The 25389-nt window shown below is 43.5% G+C and overlaps 2 protein-coding genes across 5 annotated transcripts in view; both read right to left on the bottom strand.

Moving 5' to 3' along the window:
- The window catches only part of WDR35 (WD repeat domain 35), an 80762-nt gene extending 80240 nt beyond the window's left edge, over positions 1 to 522 (bottom strand). For 2 of the 4 annotated variants that reach the window (XM_063622797.1, XM_063622798.1), the window contains exon 1: positions 338 to 488. In XM_063622797.1, coding sequence (XP_063478867.1) covers positions 338 to 361 — 24 coding nt within the window. In that variant the 5' untranslated portion in view covers positions 362 to 488. Of the gene's footprint in view, positions 1 to 337 lie in introns of all 4 variants that reach the window. The other 2 variants (XM_055252395.2, XM_055252394.2) reach the window with 2 other exon arrangements.
- Positions 523 to 2386: 1864 nt separating this feature from the next.
- On the bottom strand, positions 2387 to 22960 carry MATN3 (matrilin 3). The gene is made up of 8 exons (XM_055252673.2): positions 22698 to 22960; positions 16020 to 16586; positions 13471 to 13596; positions 12267 to 12392; positions 10747 to 10872; positions 7445 to 7570; positions 4630 to 4740; positions 2387 to 3500 (listed from the first exon to the last, which is right to left on the bottom strand). The coding sequence occupies exons 1-8, from the start codon at positions 22921 to 22923 to the stop codon at positions 3445 to 3447; spliced, it is 1464 nt and encodes a 487-aa protein (XP_055108648.2). The 5' UTR covers positions 22924 to 22960; the 3' UTR covers positions 2387 to 3444.
- Positions 22961 to 25389: the final 2429 nt, after the last annotated feature.

Here is a 25389-nt window from a genome sequence, read left to right as displayed (position 1 = left end):
ATCCAAAGAGTTTAAATCACGTGGATCAGCAACAAGTGGAGGAGGAAAGATAGGGTAGCACGTGGCGACTTATCTTCGAGCCACCCAAAAGGACCTAGCCAGGGGCAGGAATGGGAGAGTGCTGCGAGAGGGCAGAGAGCTCGGCCAAAGACTGTCTGGGGCTCTGGGAACCGCAGGAAGAGGTCGGAGGCTGGACCCGGCGGGAAGGATGGCTGCGGAATGGCGAAGCCACGATCAGGACCGGGTGAAGGAGCCTGGCTTCTCGGGAAGGCAGCGGGAATCGCCGCAGGCTGCGGGAATGGCGGAGAAACGAGGACGCCCCCCCCAGGAAACTCACTTTCTTGGCTAGGTAGAAGAACATCGTGGGATCCCCGAGAGGGTCACAGCGGCCGCTAAGGCCCTCGACAGTTAACGGTTCTACGTCTCCAATCGGGAGTACCAGCAGCCGGAAAGCTCCCGTCGCCGTGGCAACCGCTGTTGCCCGGTCGCATCCGGGGCGCCGCGGGACACTTCCGGTGACGCCCTCGCACCGGGCACCGGCGTAGTGCGCCTGCGCGGACGTCGGTGGGTTTGTGGGCACGGGGCGCGAGACGGTAACTGGGCTTCTCCTGTTCCCTGGCGTCTGGGCCTTTCTGCTCTCCGCAAGGAGCTGGGTCGCGACCTGTCACTGCCAGCCGTGCGCTCGCCCTCTGCACCCCGTCTGGTGGTCACTGCCGCCCTCCCTCTCGCCACACCTCTGATGATCGCGATGGAACCGCGCCTCAGGTGGCATTACTATAAACCTAAGAGGAAAGGCGCCTGTTCGAATGAGGGCAAATTATTTAGTATTTTGCAAGTTCCAGAGTTCCAACATTCTTGAAACGGAAAAGCCATTTACTGTATTTGATAGGCTGGCGCCACGGGCCAGATGAAAGTGCAAATGTGCGTACTGAGATCTTACAACCCTTCACTGTGTCTTTGGGGATTGGAGAACCTCTAGCGCAATTTAGGAATAGAAGATTTTGTTTATTCTGCTTGTTTTGACATTTTTTAACAGTTTAATTATTACCGCAACCCCGAGGGTCCTTTTAAAGGAATTTCTATAAAGGTTGGGTAATTATAGCGTACAATTGCTATTGGGGCATAGCCTCCCGTTTTACAAATATTTGAGCGTCTGGTGTTTTCTCGTCCAGAGTCGACTGTTATATATTCTCTTGTTTTTCTTACCTTATTTCTTTCTTCATTCTCCTTTGTCCTTTTTGAATGCCTGAGAGTTACAAAGCCTCAAAATCTAAGGCATAGGGCAGAAATCCAAGTAGAATCACTCTCATGAAATTATTTAGTCTCACCCATGTTATTTCTGGTTTTCCCTTTTACCATAATCTAGCATGTAATTTAATTTCCCCCTTGGAGTCTTCCCATCTCAGACAAAAATAAAATAAAAATCCTCCAATCCTTTGACCTGGTGATTTGTCTCACCCAGCACAATCTATTATAGAATTGACAACAGTCCCTAGTGCCTTCCTAGCAAATCTAAACTCCATCCAAAATCAGATCTTCCCTCAATCCTAAATGTTTTTACTAGGGAGCCCCCACCTCAAGTAAGCCAATATGCTTTCTGCGGGGCAACATTCCATCCGGCTTTGCTTCCCAAGCCACTTTATATATTCCGTGATGGTCCTACCCTCTTAACAGGCCAGTTGTGCCTAGCCAAACCAGCACAAATCAGTCTCCATGAGGAATTCTTTCCAAACTTAACCCAATCCCATTCAGATAATACGTTTGTTTTCCATTGTTTGTGTGTCTGTTTAAGATACATTGGCCCCTGTCCATAGGCTCCCTATACTGGATGCATGAGATAAATTAGTATTATCTAACCCAGGAGTTTCCAATAAACTGGTCAAGACATGATTAGTTGAAGCTAGTTACTAATGGTGACACTTGAAAACTCACCTCTCTTTAAATATCTTTCCCTTCTTGCACATGAACTCTCATTTATTCCTTCTATACCACCATTTCTCTGTGGTATATTAATATGTATTACTGATTTTGGGCTCAAACAAGTCTGGAAAATACTACTGTAGCTCTATGTCATACCCTTTCAAAATTTTTGAAAAGTAAGAGATGCTTTATATATTTCCTTGGTATATTCAGTTTTTGTTCCTTCCTTAAAGTTTATATTTTATATTTACATCTGTAGGATATATTTGCTTTTCAGGAGCTTATATTAATGTAAAGCTCATCATTATTTTATCCAAATTTAGATAATTTTATATTGAAGCCTTTCTTTTGAACCTGAACTTACACTTTTAGCCTCAAGAGTGTGAGATTAAACTATAGGAGGAGTATCAAACTTCTGTCTTTTGATAAGAAACTGTTGAATATCAAAATAACTGTTAATTCAGTATAATTTAAAGAAATATCTTTAATAGACAAAATTGATGAGTCATCAAAAAATAGACGATAATATGTAAAGGTAATAACTTTTATTATATTAAAGACAATACCATCGAAAAACAGAATTGAGCAGTGCAAAATTTAAAGGACTGTTTTGTTCTCAAAGTTGCAAGTTTCAAAGCCAAAAGAATTATATGTATCAAATATATAAGTAAAAAAAAGTTAGACTTTCATGCCTGTAATCCCAGCACTTTGGGAGGCTGAGGCAGGCGGATCACTAACATTAAAAAGACAACATTAGATTTTGTCGATTTATAGCAATTTTATAAATATATAACTTTATCACTTGGATCCTGAAGCAAAATAATAAAGTCAATTTGGGATTTTTTGTACTTGGTAAAAAGTTTAACACCTAAGTTCACAACTAGTGCTCTTTAGTAGTACATTTCTTTAGAAGACCAGAATGAATTAAAAATGGCAATGTAATGTTCACTTGATCTGTGTTAACTATTTTTAGATATGTGTATTACAATCTATTGATCACATCTTCAATAGTACTCCAACAAAATAAGCAAAAAACAAAAAGTGTTAAACAGTTCAAAATTACATTCATCTCAGTTATCTGAAGTTGTATGTGTAAATACCTTGTACAATTTGCACTCTCAGTAATAAGATTGATTTATATTATAAATACTATCAAAAGAAACTAGACCTAAAGTTTCCATCGTGAATATGGTTATCTAATATAAACATTTAAAAATTAAATGGCTCAATTAGTAGATAAAGAAACACTAAACTTTTCATTCTATTTCCTACCAATCATTTCACAGTCATAACTTAGAGACACTAAAGTTTGCTCTTAATAAGTATCTGCATATTTATTTCCTTGGAAAAATCATGCTGATTCTCCAGAAGATCTTCATACAATTTATCCAGTAATATTCAAGCATTAATACAGGTAATGGCAAATTATTAGCAGAAACATTGGCAATAACAGGTATGCAAAAGAATGCATGAGTATTAAATATACCAAGCTGTCCACATTTCCAGGTGAGAAATTGGAGCAATTTAACGATGTGTTTGTCCATATTCATTTACTTTCAGCTTCTCCAAAATGTCATCAAGTGGCAAGTTGTTAAGGCCAACACCATTTCTTTTTACACATTAGAAAATATAAACACACTTTCAAACACTTCACAAGATAAAATAATTATGTCCTATGATAAGTGAAAAAAAGAGCAAAACTGTTTTCTCACCAAAAGTTGAATTCAGTCTAAAAGTCACAGATCCTGTTCTTCAGAGAGCACAATAAAAGTAGACCACTGCAGTGGTCTTCAGATGTTTTTGTTCATATAAAATTTAATTGGAGTAGCATCTTAGTGTGAGGAATGGGGGAAGCAGTGTTTATGAAGTCTTGATTAAAGGGATAGTTGGATTGTCCCTTTGTTTGGCTCTCTCAGGATACTGCTTTTCTAAGAAATGCACCTTAGTAGATCTAGGGTAAATGAGAAGTATGCCTTTCTTGTGTAAAGTTAGGAGAATGGTGATACGGAAATGAGAGACGGGAAAAGAAAATGCCAACTGATTCCAACTAGTGTCTTAAGCAAGTGAAGGATTTGGAAATTGATTCTTTCCAATTATCTACCTCCCTTAAAAGTCTCTGCATACGCCTAGATTGTACCTACCACAATCTGAATTCCACTCCTCTGGGGTACATAGGAACAGAGTTGTTAACTTGAACTGTTCTGAGAAACTTTTCCCGAGTTACTCCTTTGGAGAAAGAACTGATTTTGAAAGTTTCTGAGATTGTATCGTGTTACATTTTAAAATCTGCTTTTTGACCACTTGGCTAGTCAAAGGGTACAACTGTGTGTAATCTGAGATATCACACCCCATTAATCAGCTGACTTGCTTTGTACATGTTCAGATTCTAAACTAAGAAAGCCATATTAAGGAGTTATTAGCATAAATGTTCCATCTGTTATGTAAGAGCATCATTAGGAGCATATACAGTTTTGGAAAAGCACCAGGGGACAAAATAGGCAGCTTTTACATGTAAATATTGAATGGGTGAAACAGTCTATTAAACCATTGGAAAAGAACTCTAAATTTTTTAAAGTTGTGTATTACCACTGCTCATATTAAAACCTCACAAATAAGTCACTTGCCTGTGGAATGTCTTAAAGTGTTTGGCTCGATTGTAATACCTTGGTTGGCTCCAGGCAGAAGCAGAAAACCTTCCAGAAAGGATATGTTTAGTGTTCAGTCTTTGAAGATACGAGCTGACCTTGTCCTGGAATGCCAGTGTAGCTTCACATCCACAAGCATCTTCAGTGGAAACGAGTCTTCGTGCTTCCTCAATGGCTGAAGACAATGACAGTACACAAATATACTATCTAGGAATAGCTATATAGGAATCATAACAAATCAGGAAAACCACAGTTGAATATTTCCACCGTTAAGACTTACCTAAGTGCATTTTCCAAGAGGTAAAGGGATAGATGAACAAACAAAAAGACAAGAAAATACTTATCACAGAAAAATTCATCTTAGGAGACATTGGGAAAAATGTTTATAATTGTCAAAGCTGAGTGATGCTTAAGTGAGGGTTCCTTATTTTATTCTCTGTACTTTTGTGATTGCCAGAAATTATTCATGATATAAAGTAAATTTAGAAAAACATGGTTGGTATAGGGGGAGGCCAGAGATACAGAAATAAAACAGTGTTCATGTGATACTGTGTAATTAAGAAAGGAAAATGGGCCTGGTGCAGTGCCTTATTCCTATAATGCCAGCACTTTTGGAGGCTGAGGCAGAAGGATCACTTGAGGCCAGGAGTTCAAGACCACCCTGGGCAACAAAGCAAGGCCCTGTCTCTACAAAAAAGTAAAATAGTTAGCCAGGCATAGTGCCACACACCTGTAATCCTAGCTACTTGAGAGGCTAAGGCAGGAGGATCACTTGAGCCCAGGAGTTCAAGGCTGCAGTGAGCCATGATCACACCACTGCACTCCAGCCTGTGTAACAGAGTAAGACGCTGTCTCTTAAAAATAAATAAAAATAAAACTAGGACAATAGTCCTCTATTTGTATGGCCAGAATATATCAAAGATGAAAACTAGGGCCGGGCGTGGTGGCTCACACCTGTAATCCCAGCACTTTGGGAGGCCAAGGTGGGTGGAACACTTGAGGTCAGGAGTTTGAGACCAGCCTGGAAAACATAGTGAAACCCCGTCTCTAATAAAAACACAAAAATTAGCTGGGCATGGTGGCACACGCCTGTAATCCCAATTACTCGGGAGACTGAGGCAGGAGAATTGCTTGAACCCGGGAGGCAGAGGTTTCAGTGAGCTGAGATCGCACCACTGCACTCCAGCCTGGGTGACAGAGTGAAACGTTGTCTCAAAAAACAAACAAACAAAAAAGGATAAAAACTAGGTTAAGTCCTGATTTCCTCTAGGGGACTGTTATTCTATTTAATGGTTTGAAGTGACAGTCCTAGTTCTTACCAATAAATACTTTGGAACTGAAAATTCAGGTTTGTATTGACATTTAACCAAATATGAGAGGTGATAAAAGTAACTCCTATTTCTTTATATAATTCAGTCAGGCAGCTATTCCTATTCAGTATCAGGGATCCTATTAAAGTTGTGAATAGAAATAAGAGTAACTTCCCAGGTCTGAAGATTGGTGTATCATCTTCCAATGCAGTAATACCTGACGACAGGAAATGGTCTTTGCTGCAACATTTTTACTCTTAACATTTTACAAAGATCCAATATAGGGATGGAAGATCATAAATTCATTAAATATAATCTATCATCTATCCACCTGTCTAAATCCTATTGAACCTTTTAGGGATAACCAGTCCAAATCCCATCTTAGTTAATCAGTCAGTAAACCAGGAAGTATCTACTGAATATCAACTACATGTCCATTATCCCTGTATCCGTAAGATGGGTATATAATACTTGTTAAGTGTCTGTCTTGCCTGATAGTCTCTAAGCTCTAGCAGGGCATGGGCTCAGTGGGAGAGTCTAATTAAAACATTCCATAGAAAATTGTAAACCTGGATTGTAGAAAAATTGAAAGTTGAGAAATGGATCTCAAACTCCATTTCTCAAACCTGGGTTGTAGCAAAACTGAAAGTTGAGAAATGGAGAAATGGTGCTTATAATAGCACCAGAAAGAATAAAATAGTTAGAAATAAATATTTTCAAAAGTACAAGACTTGTACACTGAAAACTACAAAACAATTTTGAAAGAAATTAAAGAAGACCTAAAATAAAATAAATAAAATAAAAGTCATACCATGTTAATGGAATGAAAGACTGTTAAAATGGCAGTACTCCCCAGGAAAAGATGCCTCACCTCATTAGTAACCAGGAAATGAAAAAAGTATCAGCTGGATTGGCAAAAATTTAATTCAACAAAACCAAATGTTGGCAAGCAAATTCTGACAAGCAAAAGCGTTGAGGGGAGGGTGGAAATGAGTGAGTGCAGGGCATGCTCCTGGACCATCGAACAGCCCACTGTGGCTGGACCAGGATGCGGGAAGAAGCAGTGAATCTGGGGGCAAATGTAGCAGAAAAGTTTTAAAAGCCAAGATGAGAGTAGTAGTTACCATGGGCTGAGGGGAGCGGGTGATGGGCAGTTATTATTTCTTCGGTACAGAGTTTTATTTTGCAATGATAAAAAATTTCTAGAGATGGATACTGGTGGTTGTTGCCCAACAGTGTAAATGTACTTAATGCCACTGTACTACACACTTGAAAATAATTGAAATGATAAATTTTATGTGTATTTTACCACAAGAAAAAAAATTCCGACTTAGGCAGAAAGTTTAATTATTAAGAAAAATGTGAAAAAGAGAGAAGACAGAAACAGATCATAGAACGTAGGCTGCCTGGTATAGGGGTATCATTGTTTTATTCTGTAGACCAGTGGGAGCCACTGGAGAATTCTGACAGGGAGAAAGAATCACAACTGTGTCTTAGACAGAAAGAAAAAAGCTTGCTCCTGAAAAATTTTCCTACCAAAGGAAATAGCCTTAAAGGGCTGATCCTCACCTGAGCATGTTTTCTTGTCCTCATTTAAGGTGTAGCCAGGATAGCAATCACAGTGGTAGGATGCGACCCCATCACTCACACAAATGTGCTGGCAACCATGAGAGCCTAGGGCACACTTGTCACGGACTGTCCGCACGTGGTGCAGGAAAGAAAATATTCACACATTAAATAGAAAAGTAAACACAAATGTTTGAGAGGAGAAGCTTCCATTTGGTCCCTGCAAGTGCTGAGAATGTAGTAGTAGTCAATAGTCAGCAACAGGCCCCATGCTGCAGGAGCAAGCCTGTTTTCTCTTCCCATACCTCTCATCCCTTTGGCCTCACATCACACACACTCCTTTCCTTTATATCTCTCACAGATATCTAAGAATGCCTTTCCTTTTTTTCTACCCACAGCATTGGGCGGCACTGAGTCTTGACTATATTCCAGAACTTACCTCCGGCCTTTCCCGATGACTACCAGTGCTTCTAGCATCCCCAGCTACTCACGGATCATCATCATCATCACCAAAAGTAATGTTTTAGGGACCTAATCATACATGGAGCTAAGTTTGATGCTGTACAAGAAGCACTATATTGACCAAGTGCCTGCCTTCATAGCTTACAAAGTGGAACAGAAAACATTGACCTGGAGACACACGCACACACACACAAGCACAGATGGGGAAATGACGTGGGGTTAGTAATAATGATGATGTGTATGATTAGAGAGTGAAGTACTTACTATCTATCACAAATAACATTTCAGGGACAAATGGAGTTTGCCCAAATTTGAGTGGAGAGCAGAGCAAAGTGCCCTACTCATCCCATGTTCAGACTGGCCTAGGACAAATAAAACAGCAATTCTCCTTTAAAACCCAGAAAGCCTTCCTGGAAAACATAGGTTCCTCCTCTGCCATTGCAGGAAACAAAATAGTTTATTTCCCTCTAATTTTCCTCTTAAATGTCGTTTCATGTGCAGAACATTTTGTGGCTCACTAATGCCTATAGAATAGCTTTGTGTGAAATGCGAGACGCTATACAATCTATACATAAAGTGCCTTTCCAACCTTAATATGGCTATTCCCTTTCAGTGCTACAATTTAGATTTTTTTTCAGCAAAATGCCTTATAGTGGGATGTTTCATTTTTTTCCCCTCCTTCCAGCTTAGTACCCACTCTACAGGTAGCAAATGGACATGCTTCCAGCCCCTGGCCCTTATTTGGGGCTCCACATTTAATTTACAAGCCTTCCTACCACTAGCAAGGGAAAAGCAGACCATTAGAAGGGATCTGATCCATGGGATGTTCCCCAGCTTTATAGCAGTATTCACTATTACTTTAAAATACATAAATAGGACAGGCACAGTGGCTCACACCTGTAATCCCAGCACTTTGGGAAGCCAAGGCAGGTGTATTGCTTGAGCTTAGGAGTTCAAGACAAGCTTGGACAAAATGTCAAAACCCCATCTCTACAAAAAATACAAAAATTAGCCAGGTGTGGTGGCATGTGCCTGTAGTCCTAGCTACTCAGGAGGCTGAGGTGGGAGAATCACGTGAGCCAGGAGGTAGAGGCTGTATGAGCCAAGATCACACCACCGCACTCCAGCCTGGGTGACAGAGTGAGACCCTGTCTCAAAAAAGAGAAGAAAAAAAAAAAAAAAAAATATATATATATATATATAAAAAACTAACTTTCCCACTAGTGTGTCTTTCTCTTCTGTCGCTCTTCGCTGTCCTGTGCTTTGTACACTAAGACAGTAAGGCTTAGTGGTTAAGAGCCTGTGTAACCACTAGAGCAAGTACCTGGGTTCAAACCCTGGTCTGCTACTTGCTAGCGGAGTAACCATGGGCAAGTTACTGAATCAGTTTCCTCCTAACGTTGCTGTGAGTATTAAGGTACATTACCGTAGCTAAAATGCCTAGAATCCTGCATGGCCTACAGTAGGCATTGAAGAATATGGGATATTGGCATCTGGGAGTGTTGTCTGCCTTAATTGAAAATTTTCTTTGATTTATGTTTTTTTAAAAAATAAATTGCTTCACTTTATTCCATACTATCTGTTAGTTTAAATATAAATTTGTTTTTGGTTTGTTTTCTCAGTCTTCAATGTGCCTGGCAGCTTAAAGTACCAACTGGGACACTTGTCACTAGTTTGAGAAGTGCAGCCATAGGTGAATTCTCTCCACCCCTACTTTCTTAGTCGTCCTGCCCTGAACAAATCAGCTCAAGCTAGTCCCCGGCCAGTGCCACTTTCCACTTCTCTCCATTGAAACCTTCACCCTCCTTCAAGGCCCAACACCAGCCCTTCGCAGATGCCCACCTCCCCAGCCTCTACAGCCCTTCGTTTCCATCACTCCCTCTCCCTGGCTCAGTCTCTGCTTTCATAAGGAGCCGGCTCTCTGTTCACCCAGGCTTAACTTGCTCAGAGGCAGAAACTTACACTTCTTTATATGTTCCCAATACTTAGTGCCGTACTGGGAACAAAGTAGGTGCCCAGTATTTTTTTATTGGTTTCCCTTTAAAAAGGGGGAGGGGACTGGGTGACATGCCGTTTCCCTTTGTCTATCTTGATGAAGTCTGTATCTCCTCAAGGGAGAGGAAAATATATATCAAATCTAAAACACATTCAATATGCCAAAGCTAAACAGCACCTTGAGAGCTTGGAATTTCTCTCAGGAGTGTTTTTACATTTATAAATGCTACCCTGTCCTGCCAGTAAGTTTAAATCAAATTAATGAGGATTAACAGCATTGGCCTGGGCTCATTGGCCAACGTATAAGGCTGAGTTTCACCGATGATTGATCGTCTAGAAACTGCCAGGGAGTGACTGGACTCAAACTTACTGGAAGATCTGTGTGGGTCTAATTCAGGCATTCACAAAGTCTTCTTTACTAAAATCATCCAGCTTTAAGATTAACACTACAGAAAAGTTCCAGGCCAAGTTTTAACTGGAAAAAGATCAGTTCATCCTATCACACCAAATAGTTACTGTCCAACTGACTTCCACTAAATTTTCTCTTTGCTTAAAAGTCTTCAGTGTACAGAGCTATAAAATTTTCCTGGATAAGGACCCTACATTTAGTTAGCTTTTCTCATATCCCCCACTCCCTACCTATTTCCCAGTAATTTTCTGAAGTAATCTATGTTTGCTTCAGTGAGCTCACCACCCTCTGAGCAATGTGTGCCTTCATCTAAAAGTGTGGTAGAATGTCTGAACCTTGATTCCTTAAGTTACCTTTAAAAACCTCTTTGCTGGTGAGTTGCAAGTTGGTTTCACAGTGAAAGACCCAAGTATGAAAGAATTTTTTGAGTGGATCTTACCTGAACATGTTTTTTTATCTGCGTTCAGAGTGTAGCCCTCATAGCATTCACAATGATGGGACCCTGTTCTGTCATTCACACAAATGTGCTGACACCCATGGGCACCCAAAGCACATTTATCTTGAGCTGTGAAACAAAAAGTCAGGAGAAAAGAAATAGAAGGTGGAAGAGTATTTTATTACCCATGGATAGAAACCTTATTTGCAGCTGGAAACATATGAGGAAAACTTACTGGAAACTATTCAAAGCCATTGGCACTGTTTTTTTTCTAACTAGAAGTTAACTGAGTTAAGTGAAATCCTGTGTATACAATAAGTATTCTCTGACCTTCCACAATTGCTTTTCAAAATCATCAGTATTGAGTTTTTATAACCTAAATGTCTCATAAATACTTTCTAGCATTCCTTTTAGGCTTATTATACTTATCCCAACTCAGCGGGATACCAACAGTTGTGTGGCTAATTACATTAGATTCAGAAAAACATAGAATTAGAGTTTGAAGAAGTTGTAGTTCAACCCTCTCCTATTTTTTAAATGAGGGAAAGGAGTGCAAAGGAGACCAATTGATTCAGAGCAGCATAAAAACTCAAGACACACATTTTCATTCAATGCACTTTCCTCTGTACTGATATATTTTTAAACTATTTTTTACTTTTAAACTTTTCATCTGAGATAATTTCAGATTTATGAAAAAGTTGCAAAAACAGTGCAAAAAATTCCTGTACATCACCATTTCCCCAAACAGTAATTTACATAACCATAGTATAATTATCAAATCAGAATTAACATTGATACATATGATTTACTAATCTACAGACTTTATTCAAATGTTGCCATTAATGTCCTTTTTCTGATCCAGGATCCAATCCAGGATTCCACATTGCATTCAGTTTCACATCTCCTTGGTCCTCTCCAATCTGGGACACTTCTCAAGTCTTTCTTTGTCTTTTATGACTTTCACGCTTCTGAGAAGTACTGGAAAACTATTTTGTGAACTGAGAATGTCTCTCAGGTTGGGTTTTTCTAATCTTTCCTCATAATCCTGAATTTTTAACAAGAATACTACAGGTGTGCTGTTGTGTCCACAGTATTGAGCACAGCATGTCAGGTCATACATGATGTCACCATGTGTCATCACTGATGATGTTAACATTGATCACTTGGTTAAGGTGATGTCTGCCAGTTTCTCCACTATAAAGTTACCGTCTTTCCCTTTGTAAGCAACAAGTAACTTGTGGGTTGTTATGTGATTTCAACCTACTGAATTGTCTGTAGCATTTGGGAAGGATTGTTCAGGCTAGGTACAGAGAAGGAAATAAGCAACCTATTTATATATTTGGGCCGAGATACATACATGTTACCATTTCTAACGTTTTGGAGAAGACTTAAAAATGGGAAAAACTCAAGGTGGCAAGAGAGGAAAACACACCAACTTCCCAGTCAATGTGACCTGCCCTTCCATCACTGGGTAGGTAGGCAGATAGCTAAGTAGCAATAGTAAAGACTCCTCCCTCACTTACCTGAACAAGTTTTCCTGTCTTCATTCAAGGTATAACCTTCATAGCACTCACAATGATAAGAGCCACTTCTGTCGTTCACACAGATGTGCTCACATCCATGGGTGTTAAGAGCACACTTATCAAGAGCTATCAAAAGATGATTGGGATAAATGTAAATGCATGCAGAGCATGGCAGAAATAAATAATTATGGGCCACACCACTTACAGTTATACACACACACACACACACACACACACAGAGAGAGAGAGCTAATGAAACAAGGGAGGGGCGGCTGGGAGTTGGGAACCAACCCTCTGGTCTTGGCTCTTTCACTAAGAGACCTGTGACATGGGTAAGTTTTTTCCCTTCTGTCCATCTCAATTTCATTATCTATAAAATTATCTCTAAGCTTTCTTCCTCCCAAAAACTTTTTTCTAGGATTAAAAACAAAACAAAAAAAATCTAATTCCCATTCCTCATTGACTCCACGTATGTATGTACCAGACCAGTGAGTACCCCTCTAACTTCTTTGCTACTTCTAGATTCCATGAGCATCTATGACTAGAGAGGAAGAGGGTAGCTTGTATGTAATTAAATAAAATCCAGGAAAATTTTCAAATCCTCAGAAGGGCTAAGAATCTTGGACCCGTTTCTTTTCCTTTTTTTGTGTGTGTGTTTTGTTTTCTGAAACAAGGTCTCCCTCTGTGGCAGTGCAGCAGAGGCATTATCATAGCTCATTGCAGCCTCGACCTCCTGGTCTCAAACAATCCTCCCACCTCAGCCTCCCAAGTAATTGGGACTACAGGCGTGCACCACCACACCTGGCTTTTTTTTTTAAATTATTTTTTGTAGAGATGGGGTCTCACTATGTTGTCCAGGCTAATCTCAAATTAGCCTCAAACTATCCTACCATCTCAGCCTCCCAAAATGTGGGAATTATAGGCATGAGCTACTGCACTTCAGCCTGGACCTCTTTCTTAGTAGCCTTTTCTCCTACGATTTTATTTAAAACTTACAAAGTTTGGAAATAAGCTGATTTATGTATCATTTCAGTTTTCTCCGTAAGCTCCTTTTCAGGGAAAACTGCTGATGAACACCAGTAAACCAGCCAAAAGGCAGTTAGGTAAAAAGGGGTCAGAGAGTCAAAGCACAAGGCCAGTCCAAAACCTGGAGCATAGATTCCCAAGTATTTGATTCAGTCACGGCCCCCTACACAGGCCTCACCTGAACACGTTTTCTTATCAGCATTCAAGGTGTATCCTTGGCTACACTCACAGTGGTGCTTGCCTTCCCCGTCACTGATGCAGACGTGCTGGCACTGGTGTGTTCCAAGCACACAGGGGTCCAGAGCTGTGAGAGGAAGTTTACAACAGTCAGCACTGACACTTAAGAAACATCTCAGATACCTTCTCCCATGTCAATAGACATTGCTCTCCAGGCTCCTTTCCGAGTCTATCTTTACTTCACTATAAAAAATGGTTATTTGTTTTCTGCCTCTGCTTATTAGCAATGCTACTCTTAAACTAGAATTGTTGCTAATTTAAAACTACACATCTTGCTATATAGACTTTCTCAAGGGAGAAAGGGAATTTGGAGTTTGGAGCTGAAGCCAAACACTTAGATAGGCCAGGCAATTGGATGTTTTATTTGGCTTATCCACCTCCCCATGAAAAAAAAGATTTGTGCTTCCCCACCACGAGAAATGGGAGAACAATAATGCACAGCCTGAAGTGACGTGAGCTAGTTGTCCCATTGTAGTCAGAATCTGATTTCCGAGGTTCTATAGCCTATGTCTAAACAGAATTCTCACACAAGTATGGGTCTAAGCCTAGAACGAACTCACAGGTGGGCAGTGGTACATATTTGAACATGCAAATGGTAGAGGACATTTTGGGTAACTGTCTTCTGAATATGTAAGGTGGGTGAAGTCATCCGTATGCTAAATCCATAGTGAACTCATATGCTAATACCAACAGGTAAAAAGAACAAAATAAATGAGATTACATTAGCTAAACTACATCTCCGTCTTACTGCTCCTGGAGCCATTTATATCTCATTGGGTATTTTTTTCCTAGTGACCTCTCTTGAAAGATGAATCAATGAATTAAGTCATTTCTGAGAAACCAAGGAGGCTGGCCCTCCTGTGGCAGGTAACCCAACCTCCACTGCCCTTGGCAACAGGACAAGGCTAATATTTTCCCAAGAAGGGCCTTTTCATGGAATGATCTTTCCAACCCATTGACTACAACAAGCTGCCGCTCAGTCTTTTTTCCATAGAGAGGACATTTTTCCCCTAGAACAAGCAGGTCTTTTGTACCAGAAGGAAAAGATTGCCACTCACCACTTGTTACTTTATAGCCTTCGAAGCCCCACCCCAGGTGCTAGCTTTGAAACCCAGCTTTGCCACAGACCAGCATGTTGATGGAAAGCTCTCACCCACAAGCATGGAGTGGGAGGGTGATTTCCTGGGAGAAAGAAAGCCACCTTCTTTCTGGAAGCCAACGAATGCCAAGTAGATGCCACCAAAGCCAGTGATGGCTTGTGAAAGCCCAGTGTCCTGGGACAGGAAAGACAAGGGGATCCCAGCCAAGTGTGACTGCAATGAGGCCAAACGTTGCCCCAGAGCAAGACTTCATCTCCCTTTTCCTGACAAATCGTTGATGGCTCGGTTTCACATTAACTTAGATTAAAAGTCTCCTTGAAATTTATAATTGTAATTAATTATTGGTTCATTTGTTTGTCTCACCCCCACCCCCAGAATGTTACTTAATGGTATGGAGGGATTACCTTTATCTTTGTATCATCAGAGATCAATAAATGCATGCTGAATAAATAAGTGTGAAATAAATTATATTGCAAAAAGGTATCTATGTTTAAAAGTTCACCTGAACTAGAAATTTGTCCACAACTGCTTGGATATTCACATAGAGGCAACAAAAGATTATCTCCAGATGATAAAAAAATAAAGCATGAGTCCCACAGATCATAATTCTGATCAGTGACTAAAAATAAACTCCAGCATTGAATGGATCTGTAGTCCTAGATTTGGTCAATTCATGCTAAAAATTCCAACAAAATTAGCATGTTCTTATTCAAATTCCATCCTAAAGGATGGAAGGAGTAGCAGAGTAACAGAATGATTTTTTAAGATCATCTTGCTTTCTTTCAGGTGAGCTGAAACCCTAATCTGCCTGGTCCCTGAATCCTGTTGTTCAACAAAGAGTAATCAGATAAACAGCCCAGTCTGAAAACCAGAGCGTTCACTAAATGCACGCTCGGGCCAACGGTGACATTGGAATAGAGGCCTGCTGACTCCCCCAAGGACAGACGCTGCTCCCTGTCTTCTGCAGGAGAACAAACAGAGTTCTGTTAGATCTAGAGATGGTAAAACTAAAAAAATACGTATCGGGGGAAAAAATGTAGTGGTGGGGCAGAGGGGACAGAAGAGGTATCTTGAGTTTTGTTTTTCCTGACCCTGACAGGAACAGCAGGGTCATTTATCCTGGATATTTGCAAACCTTCACAGTTCTAACGCAAACATGAAGATTTTATGAGCAAACCAAGTTCCATATAATGCCGCTCTATATTCCTAAACCAATAGAGTGTGTTTAGGTTGGTCATACACACGCGCGCACACACACACACATTGGATATATTTAAGTTTTTCATTAAATTTCCACCAAAAAAAAAAGAGAATAATACTCTTTTCTCTGGGTACATAATGTCTGAATATAACATCCTTTCTAGTTGGAAGCAAAGACTGACCAACTTACCACAGAAGGTTTCCTGGAATCTAGAGGAAAGTTTCTCAATGACCCCATAGGTCTCCACGTAGAAAACATGCTCCTCTAGGGGCTCACTGGCCATCATCTTGAGGGACTCCAAGTCTGCCCGGTCCACGCCCACAGCGTAGAGCTCAATACCAGATGCTCGGGCTCGAGCCGCCACCTCATTCACCTGGTCCTGGGGCCTCCCATCTGTCACAATAATGGCCACCTTAGGGATGTTAGAAGAGGGCTCTCGAGCCCCTGCCTCCACTGTGAAGGCTTCGTCCATTGCTGTCTGGATGGCTAGGCCTGACATGGTGCCTGTTGACAAGGGTGTGATTCGACCCACAGCCTGCCTCAGGGACTGCTTATCTGTGTAGGCCTGGAGTTGGAACTCGATCTTCACAGTGCTAGCATAGTTCACCACTGCCACCCGCGTGTCAGCCGGCCCAATGTCCAGAGTGTCGATTATCCGGGAGACAAAAGTTTTCACTTTGGTGAATTCCGGGGGCCGTACGCTACGAGAACTATCAATGATAAACACTAAGTCCAAGGGTCTGCTCTTGCAAACACCTGCAAAAGACCAAGCAATGATCAGACCACAATTAGAAATGCGGTAACCCTCACTTCCAGGGAACTCTGGGATTCCAGGAGGCCAGGCAAGGCAGCATCTCCTGACCCCAACATCGCCACTGCCTGCGGCCTTCCCCAAGACCATCGAGGTGTTGAAAGCACCAAGGACTTCAGAATTCCCTAGTGAGAATTCACCTAGAGGTGTGAAGTTTCCCCAAATACCTCACCTGCAGGCTGGCTGAATCCTGAAATTTCACTTAGAACCTCATCCCTCTGCTTAAGCTTTTGCTCCCAAGGGCCCTCATGATTCCTGGGAATTAATAGATTCTAGACGTTTCTTAAGCACCTTGGCTATCTGAAGCAATTGGACAATGTGTCCCTGAACCATGTAAAAGGGCTTGGGCCCTCAGGGACAGCCTCATTGCCAACCACTGTGCCCAGGCCTCAGGCAATGGTAGTCTGAGGCAAGGCACTCACGGGCTCTTCTGGTGGCCCCCCTCTTTTACTCCACTTCCAAGGGGATGAAAACTGCTCCAGAGTATCCCTCAATCCTCCCTCCATCTGGCCATCATTCCTGTTTAGTGAATTTGGGGGCTCACTGGAGCCCTGAACTAATTAAAAGTAAAGCCAGGCGTGGTGGCTCACACCCGTAATCCCAGCACTTTGGGAGGCCGAGGCGGGCGGATCACGAGGTCAGGAGATCGAGACCATCACGGTGAAACCCCATCTCTACTAAAAATACAAAAAATTAGCTGGGCGTGGTAGCAGGCGCCTGTAGTCCCAGCTACTCGGGAGGCTGAGGCAGGAGAATGGTGTGAACCCGGGAGGCGGAGCTTGCAGTGAGCCGAGATTGCGCCACTGCACTCCAGCCTGGGCAACAAAGCGAGACTCCGTCTCAAAAAAAAAAAAAAAAAAAAAGTAAGTAGAAAGAGGGGCCTGGGCGCAGTAGCTCACGCCTGTAATCCCAGCACTGTGGGAGGCCGAGGCAGGAGGATCACCTGAGGTCAGGAGTTCGAGACCAGCCTGGCCAACTTGGTGAAACCCTGTCTCTACTAAAAATACAAAAATTAGCGGGGCATAGTGGCATGTGCCTGTAATCCCAGCTACTCGGGAGGCTGAGGCAGGAGAATCGCTTGAACCAGGAGGTGGAGGTTGCAGTGAGCTGAGATCCCGCCATTGCACTCCAGCCTGGGCAATAAGAGCAAGACTTCATCTCAAAAAAAAAAAAAGTAGAAAGACGGATGCCAACTTAATCTTGTATCTGTTTAGTGAGCTTCCAGCTTCATGAGCATGTCTCGTAAGAAGCAGGGATTGTGATCTGGTATCTACCCTACTGCCCCATCAAACTCTCTTGGTCATCTCTCTTTGACTTATTCATTCGCCAAAAACATTTTTTGAGGGCCTACATGTATGAAGCCCTGGAGCTACAAAAGCACATAAGCCAGATTTCCCACCTTCAAAGAACTTATTTCTTTTCTACACAAAAGTACCTGACAGTTTAGTATCACAGTACATTTTAGTGTTCATCTATTCTTTCCCATTCTTTCCTGTTTCCCCCAACCCATTTGCACACCCTCTCTCCTCGATACAAAAATCAAATCCACAAGTCAGGATGAGACAAGAAAAAAAGCCAATTATTAAACTTCTTTTTCTTTTTTTTGAGACAGAATCTCACTCTGTCACCCAGGCTGGAGTGCAGTGGTGCAATCTCGGCTCACTGCAACCTCCGCCTCCTGGGTTCAAGCAATTCTGCCTCAGCCTCCTGAGTAGCTGGGACTATAGGTGTGTGCCACCACACCCAGCTAATGTTTGTATTTTTCATAGAGACAGTGTTTCACCATGTTGTCCAGGCTGGGCTCAAACTCCCGACCTCAGGTGATCTTCCCACCTTGGCCTCCCAAAGTGCTGGGATTATAGGTGTGAGTCACTGTGCCTAGCCCTAAACTTCTTTTTCAATCCATTCCCCCTTCTCACCCAACACACATGCACATGCATACAGGCATTACATGCATACAGCCATTACACGCATGCAGCCCTAAATGGAAATGAGGTCCTAGGGCATGAAGTGTCACTCAAGGCTCTTTCCTTTCCTAATAAGGAGGCAGAAGTTGATGCTACTCTAGGAAGGTAATTTACTTAGTGAGTAGGAAAAAAAGGTGATTCAAAATTAATGCCTAGACTAAGCAGTTTATAGAAAAAAATTAAAGCCTTACCTGGAACAGCCTACCTTATGTCTCTGTCTAGTTTTCTTTTAAAAGCAGAAAATTATCTTCTTGTTTTTAGCCTGCTGCTTGAAGGTATTTAATTAACAAAAAGAAAATCTTCCTTTCAGTAACACTTTAGGAATCACAAGGTACCAACACATCAACCCTGTGAAGCTGGAGGTGCAGAGGTAGTTTTTATATCCATTTTACAGTTGAGAAACCTGAGGTTCAAGGAGGTGTGAGAACTACAAAGTGGCAGAGCATGGATTGGACTCCAGGTTTCCCGACTCCCAGTCCCTGGGGCTTGCTACTGAATCCCAGTTACCTCTCTCTGAGGCAACATTTTCCTCCACAAAAATCAACATTCTCTCATGTATTCAGTAAACATCCTGCTTGTTGACTTTGAGTCACTGCCCTGAAATATGCTGTATGTCATGCATTTAGTTAAGTCAAAAGGAATTAAACCCAGGCGCAGTGGCTCACGCCTGTAATCCCAACACTTCGAGAGGCCGAGGGAGAAGGATCACTTGAGCTCCAGAGTTCTAGACCAGCCTGGGCAACATAGGGAGACCTCATCTCTACAAAAAGTTTAAAAATTAGCCAGGCATGGTGGCAGGCACCTGTAGTCCCAGCTACTTAGGGGGCTGAGGCAGAAGGATCGCTTAAAGCTAGAGAGTCAAGGCTGCAGTGAGCCATGATCACACCACTGCACTCCAGCCTGGAGGATAGAATGAGACCCAGTCTCTAAAAGCCAAAAAAAAAAAATTAAAAAAAAAGGAATTAAAATTCTTTCTTTAAAAAAAAAAAAAAAACAACTCCAGCAGCCATAAAAAAGAATGAGTTCATGTCCTTTGCAGGGACATGGATGAAGCTGGAAGCCATCATTCTCAGCAAACTATCACAGGAACAGAAAACCAGACACCACATGTTCTTACTCGTAAGTGGGAGTTGAACAATGAGAACACATGGACATGGGGAGGGGAACATCACACAGCAGGGCCTGTCAGGGGGTGGGGGGCAAGGGGAGGGAGAGCATTAGGACAAATACCTAATCTATGTGGGGCTTAAAACCTAGATGATGGGTTGCTAGGTGCAGCAAACCACCAGCGCACATGTATCCCCTATGTAACAAACCTGCACATTCTGCACATGTATCCCAGAACTTAAAGTAAAATAATAATAAGTTTTTAAAAAGATCTGAATAGGAAACATTTGTCACCTATTGTCTCTAAGGGTAGCCACTATAAGACTTCAAAAGAATGTTGATCTCTACAGTCTTTCATCTTAACCTGAACATTTCCTTTCCATGGATCCCAGGTCTTTAGACAAACTCAACCAATTGTCAACCAGAAAATGTTTAAACTTACCTATAGCCTGGAAGCCCCCCACCACAACCAGCTTTGAGTTGTCCCACTTTTTAGGACCAAACCAATGTATTTCTTAAATGTGTTTGATTGATGTCTCATACCTCCTTAAATTGTATAAAAACAAGCTGCACCCTGACCACCTTGGGCACATGTACTCAGGACCTCTTGAGGGCTGTGTTACAGACCATGGTCACTCATGTTTGTCTCAGAATAAATCTCTTCAAATATTTAAAAAAAAAAAAACCTCCAGAATTTTACTTCATTCCTGGAAAGTCCCATAGATCTAGAGCTAGGAAGAAGAATTATGTTGAAAATCTTTCCTGGAGATGGGTCAAAGTATTTTTGTATCATTAGAAAAAGAAAAGGTGGGGGCAACATGAAGATACGAACTCTGTAATTGACCGTGCTTTCACCAACACCCAAATGGTGTCCTTCTAAATATCATGGCTATGTTCTTATAACTAAACGTGCATGATTCCTTCCTTCTCCACTTGGTTATTCACACCGAATCCTCTATTCAGGGTGTGGTATGCAGAATAATGCCCGCCCCACCCCCAAAGACGTCCACATCCTAATTCCAGAGACATGTTACTTTTACGTGGCAAAGAGCAGAGACTTTGCAGGTGTGATTGTTAAAGACCTCTACACGAGAGGTTATCCTGGATTATTCAGTGAGTCAATGCAATTATAAAGTAGAAGAGGGAGGCAGATGAAAGAAATGTGAGTAACTCAATGTGAGAGGGCCTCAACCTGCTTTAGCTGGCTCTGAAGATGGAAGAAAAAGGCCATAAGCCAAGGAACTCATCAGCCTTCATGCGCTGGAAAGGGAAGGGAAATGGAGTCTCCCCTAGAGCCTCCTGAAAGGAACACACCCTACAACACCTTAATCTTAGCCCAGTGAGACCAGTGTCAGACTTCTGACTTACAGAACTCTCAGATAATAAATGTGTGTTGTTTTAAGCCACTAAATTCACAGTAATTTGTTACAGCGGCCATAGAAAACTAATACCTTAGGCTTGAACAGGGTGGCAGAAAATTCTGTGAACATCTGGTTCCTTCCTGATTGGTACTCCCCGCATCAATCATTAGTTGTTTTTGAATCTCACTCCCATTTACTAAATAGCAGCAATTTGATTCCCAAGAACAAAGAAAGAATCTGAATCTCCTAAAATGTTCCCATACTCACAATACCACTGAGTCCTTATAGTCCTGATAGAAATAAAAATCCATAGCAAAGCTTAGCAATTTCTGGTTGCTAAAAGGACAGAATTTGGAACAGGGTGGAATCTGGCATTTATTAAGGGGTTATCATGCATGATCGGGTTTGGACTCCAGCTTAGGGGGACATGGCCACCTGGTGCTGAATCTCTCCTTCCTCGTCCAGTCCCATCCCAGAGGGAGGCAGGTCAGGACCAGAGTAAGATTAACTTCCAGAAGAAAGGCTTTCCCTCAATTCCCGGCCTGGAGCAACCAGCCGCCAGCTGAATCTAGCCCTGTGGACCCCGGCACCTCCTGCCTTAGCAGCAATGCTTTTGCCATTTCAAATCTGCCACTTCAAATACGGGGACTGAGTATTTGAGTCAGGAAAGAGTCCCCTGAGCTCCTTCCCAGCTTATCCAGAAAGATGCAGAAGGGGATAGACAATTCAAATCAGCCTGAGGCATGCAGCATGACTGGCCAGATGAGACTGCATACCCAGAAATGGCCTGGCACAGACTCTCTTTAGCAACACTGAAGCTGGGCTTGGTGGAAATGAAGATACAATCTTATGTAAACCATATTAAGAGGTTGGTAGGCTGGGGCAGTGGAAAGGGACCTTGCTCGGGATTTCGGAGCCCTGAATTCTATTGTGGGCTCTGACACTGATTCACAGAGTCCCTTCAACTTGATATTCCTCCGTTTCCCTTCATGTGCTGTCAGGGGCTGTGTCAGACGACCTGCCCGCTTCGCTGCACTATGAGCTTTGCTCTGCTTCAGGAATCAATTGCTGACCAAAAAGAGAAATAGAATTGTTCGCCAAAGACCCAGAGTGTCTTGATCCTGGGGTATCCTGGGGCTCCGCGGATCTCCTCCTGGTCTCACATCCCTATCCCTTACCTTCCAGTCTGAGGCAGCCTGAGAGCTGTGGGAGGGGAGGAAAGATCACGCCCTGATATTGGATGGAGATGGAGAGATTCCAAGAGAACTAACAGCAGAGTCGCAGGAAGGGTTTGCTCACTGAATGGAAAGGTCAGGACTGGGACGGAGCTGGGCAGCAGCCCCTGCGCTCCCCAGCTGCCCTGTGCTCCTGGCCAAATCACAGGCGAGGTTGCTGGAGTGAGAGCTTCAGGAGACCCACGTCTCTAGCCTGGACACATGAGTGATATTGGGCATCTCCCTCCCCTTCACTGGACCTCAGTTTCCCCCACAGGATTCATCCGGGAGGGGCCTCTTTCCCCCGCACCACGGTCGGCCTGAGGCCGGGATGCAGCGCGCTTGGTGGATGTCCGGGGCTTCACCTCGTTCGATGCTCACGCGTCCCTCCCGCCGCCCGCCAGTACCTGCACCGCGGGCGCGGCCAGGCTCGCTGGCCCCGGAAGCGGGCGCGCGGTCGGGAGCCGCAGGAGAGGGGCGGCGTCCAGGGCTGCCCCCGGGACGTCGGGTCCCCAGCCTCCGGAAACCAGGGTGGGCCACGGGGTCGGGGGCGGCGGGGGGCAGCAGCAGCAGCAGCAGCGGCCAGAGCAGCAGGAATCCCGGGAGGCGGCGCGCGGGGGCCGGGCGCGGCATGGTGAGCTTCGCGGGCCTGGCGGTGTCCGTCGAGGGCCGGGAGCCCACGCGAGGCGCCGATTTAAAGGTCCCGCGGCCTCGGGCCCCGCCCCTCCCCGCCCCGCCCGGCCCCGGGGCCTCGAGCGCCAGGTCGGCCCGGGGAACCCCGCCCAAGGCCAACAAGGAGCCTTGTCCGCGCATTCCAGCGGCAGAAACGGAATGTCTGGGCGAGGCGGCCAGCGGCGCGGTGGTCACCTCCCGCCCCTGCCCTGAGCCCCGAGCTGGCTGCGGCTGGGGGGGCTCGGCTGCTGTCGCAACCTCCGTCCTCCCAGTAACACCGGGGCAGCGGGGGCAGCCATCCGCGGCTGCAGCCTGCGCGGCCCTCCACTCTCCCTCCCACCCCAGCGGGGTCTGTGTCCCAGGTCCGGGATGGGGACCCCTGGGCTCTGCCTTCCCTTCTGCCACTGGTTCGCCCGCCTGGGGCTGAAGATGAAACCCTGCTCCTCGCTCTACATTCCATTCCTCAGCCAAGTAACCCAAGTTTTGCTGTGGGCTCTTGTTTAAAAAAAAAGAAAGAAAGAAAAGGCCTCACAGATTCTAGAGGCATGAATAGAAACGCTTTCATCCGAGCTTCAAATATCCACAAGCATTTGAACTTATATTACCGGGAATAGAAAGTCAAACATACATTCCCCAGAGAGCCCCGTTAGCTGGAAGGACAGCCTGTACCAACACAGGCTTCAAAGGCTCTCCCGAGACCCCATTTCCTCTCCGGAAGAGTTATCATGCTACAGGGCTGGAGGCTGCCAGGGGACCCCCATGGAACTCACTGTCTATGAGGAGGAGATTTGCATAAATGCGGTGTCTGTCTACGGGAACGTGGTGGATTTAGGAAAGAGACACTGACTGCCTGCGGAGACCAGGAAGACTTCTAAAACCAGGTGACATTTGAGCTGCGTCTTAAAACAATGAGCGCGAGTTCCAACAGAGCCTATCTGGTCGTCCTATTTCACTATTTTCCCTCTACAAGCGATCCTCCTCACAGGATCCTAAACCTCACTTCTCATATTTGTACCGCATGTTGGTAGCAGCATTATACACAATAGCCAAGAGGCGGAAGCAATCCAAGTGTCTCTCTTTGTATGAATGGAAAAGCAAAATGCAGTACAATGGAATATTGTTCAGCCTTAAAAGGGAGGAAATTTTGGCACATGCTACAACATGGATGAACCTTGAGAGTATTATGTTAAGTGAAATAAGCTAGTCACAAAAAGACAAATACTGTATGATTCCATTTACATGGGGAATCTAGAGTAGTCAAATTCATAGAGACAGAAAGAATGGTGGTTACCAGGAGCTGAGGGGAAGTGGGGATGGGGAGTTGTATAATATATCAATGACATTGGGCAGTGATAGTCATGCTGAGGGAAAATGTCACTCAACTCCCAGTGAGGACTCACCAATTTAGAAGGACCTGAGAAGAAACGAGAAGTTTGTAATAATGAGAAGAGGACACTAAGAAGTTTGAAAGAAACTATGCCAAGAAGAGGAGGGATTGATAAACAGTATTTGCAAGCTCTGGTGGACATTTGTCATTCGTCTTGCTTTTAGAATGATCCCCAAAGCCTTTGAACCCTGCATTAGTCAGGGTTCTTGAGAGAAACAAAACCAATAAATTTTATGTATACATACATATATAGACAGGGTGGGGGCAGTAATTGAGATTATGAGGGATTGGCTGATTATGAGCCAATTATGAAGGCTGAGGAGTCCCACAGTCTGCCTTCTGCAAGCTGGGGGCCCAGGAAAGCCAGTGGTGTAATCCAGTCCAAGCCTGAAGGCCCAAGAGCAGGAGAGCCAATGACATAAGGCCCAGTCTGAGTCCAGAGACCCAAGAACCAGGAATGCTGATGTCCAAGGACAGGAGAAGCTGGTTGGCCCAGCTTGAGCAGAGAACACATTTGCCTTCCACTGTCATTTTGCTCTATTCAAGCCCTTAACAGATTGGATGATGCCCACTCCACTCACATTGATGAAGGTGATCTTCTTTGCTCAGTCTACTGATTCAAATGCTAATCTCTTCCAGCAACATCCTCACAGACACACCCAGAAATAATATTTAATAGCTATCTGGGCATCCATTAGCCCAGTCAAGATGACACATTAAAATTCGCCATCACAAATACCTTCCTAAATTTAGGGATTTCCAACTTCATGAGTCAGCATCTCCCCAAGTTGACTCCAAGAACTTGCTTCCCCAGCATCTCTTGCAGCTAGGATGTACGTAAGTGGCCCAGACTTCATTGATCATCTGCAGTGTCTATGCCAAGCAGCAGTGACTCTAGGTCTCCCATACAGCAAACCTGCAGTATAATTTTGGGAATGGTTGATGACTGTGTGGCTTCCAAGCTTGATTCTTAAACCTTTCCAGAAATTATTTGAACCACTTAATATCCAGGGCTACTTATGGATGGTGCAGGTGTACAT

The sequence above is a fragment of the Symphalangus syndactylus genome, chromosome 18, assembly GCF_028878055.3.
Source record: "Symphalangus syndactylus isolate Jambi chromosome 18, NHGRI_mSymSyn1-v2.1_pri, whole genome shotgun sequence".
Lineage (NCBI taxonomy): Eukaryota > Metazoa > Chordata > Mammalia > Primates > Hylobatidae > Symphalangus > Symphalangus syndactylus.
Note: the sequence above shows the minus strand (reverse complement) of the source record. Positions and strands in the feature narration are given on the sequence as shown.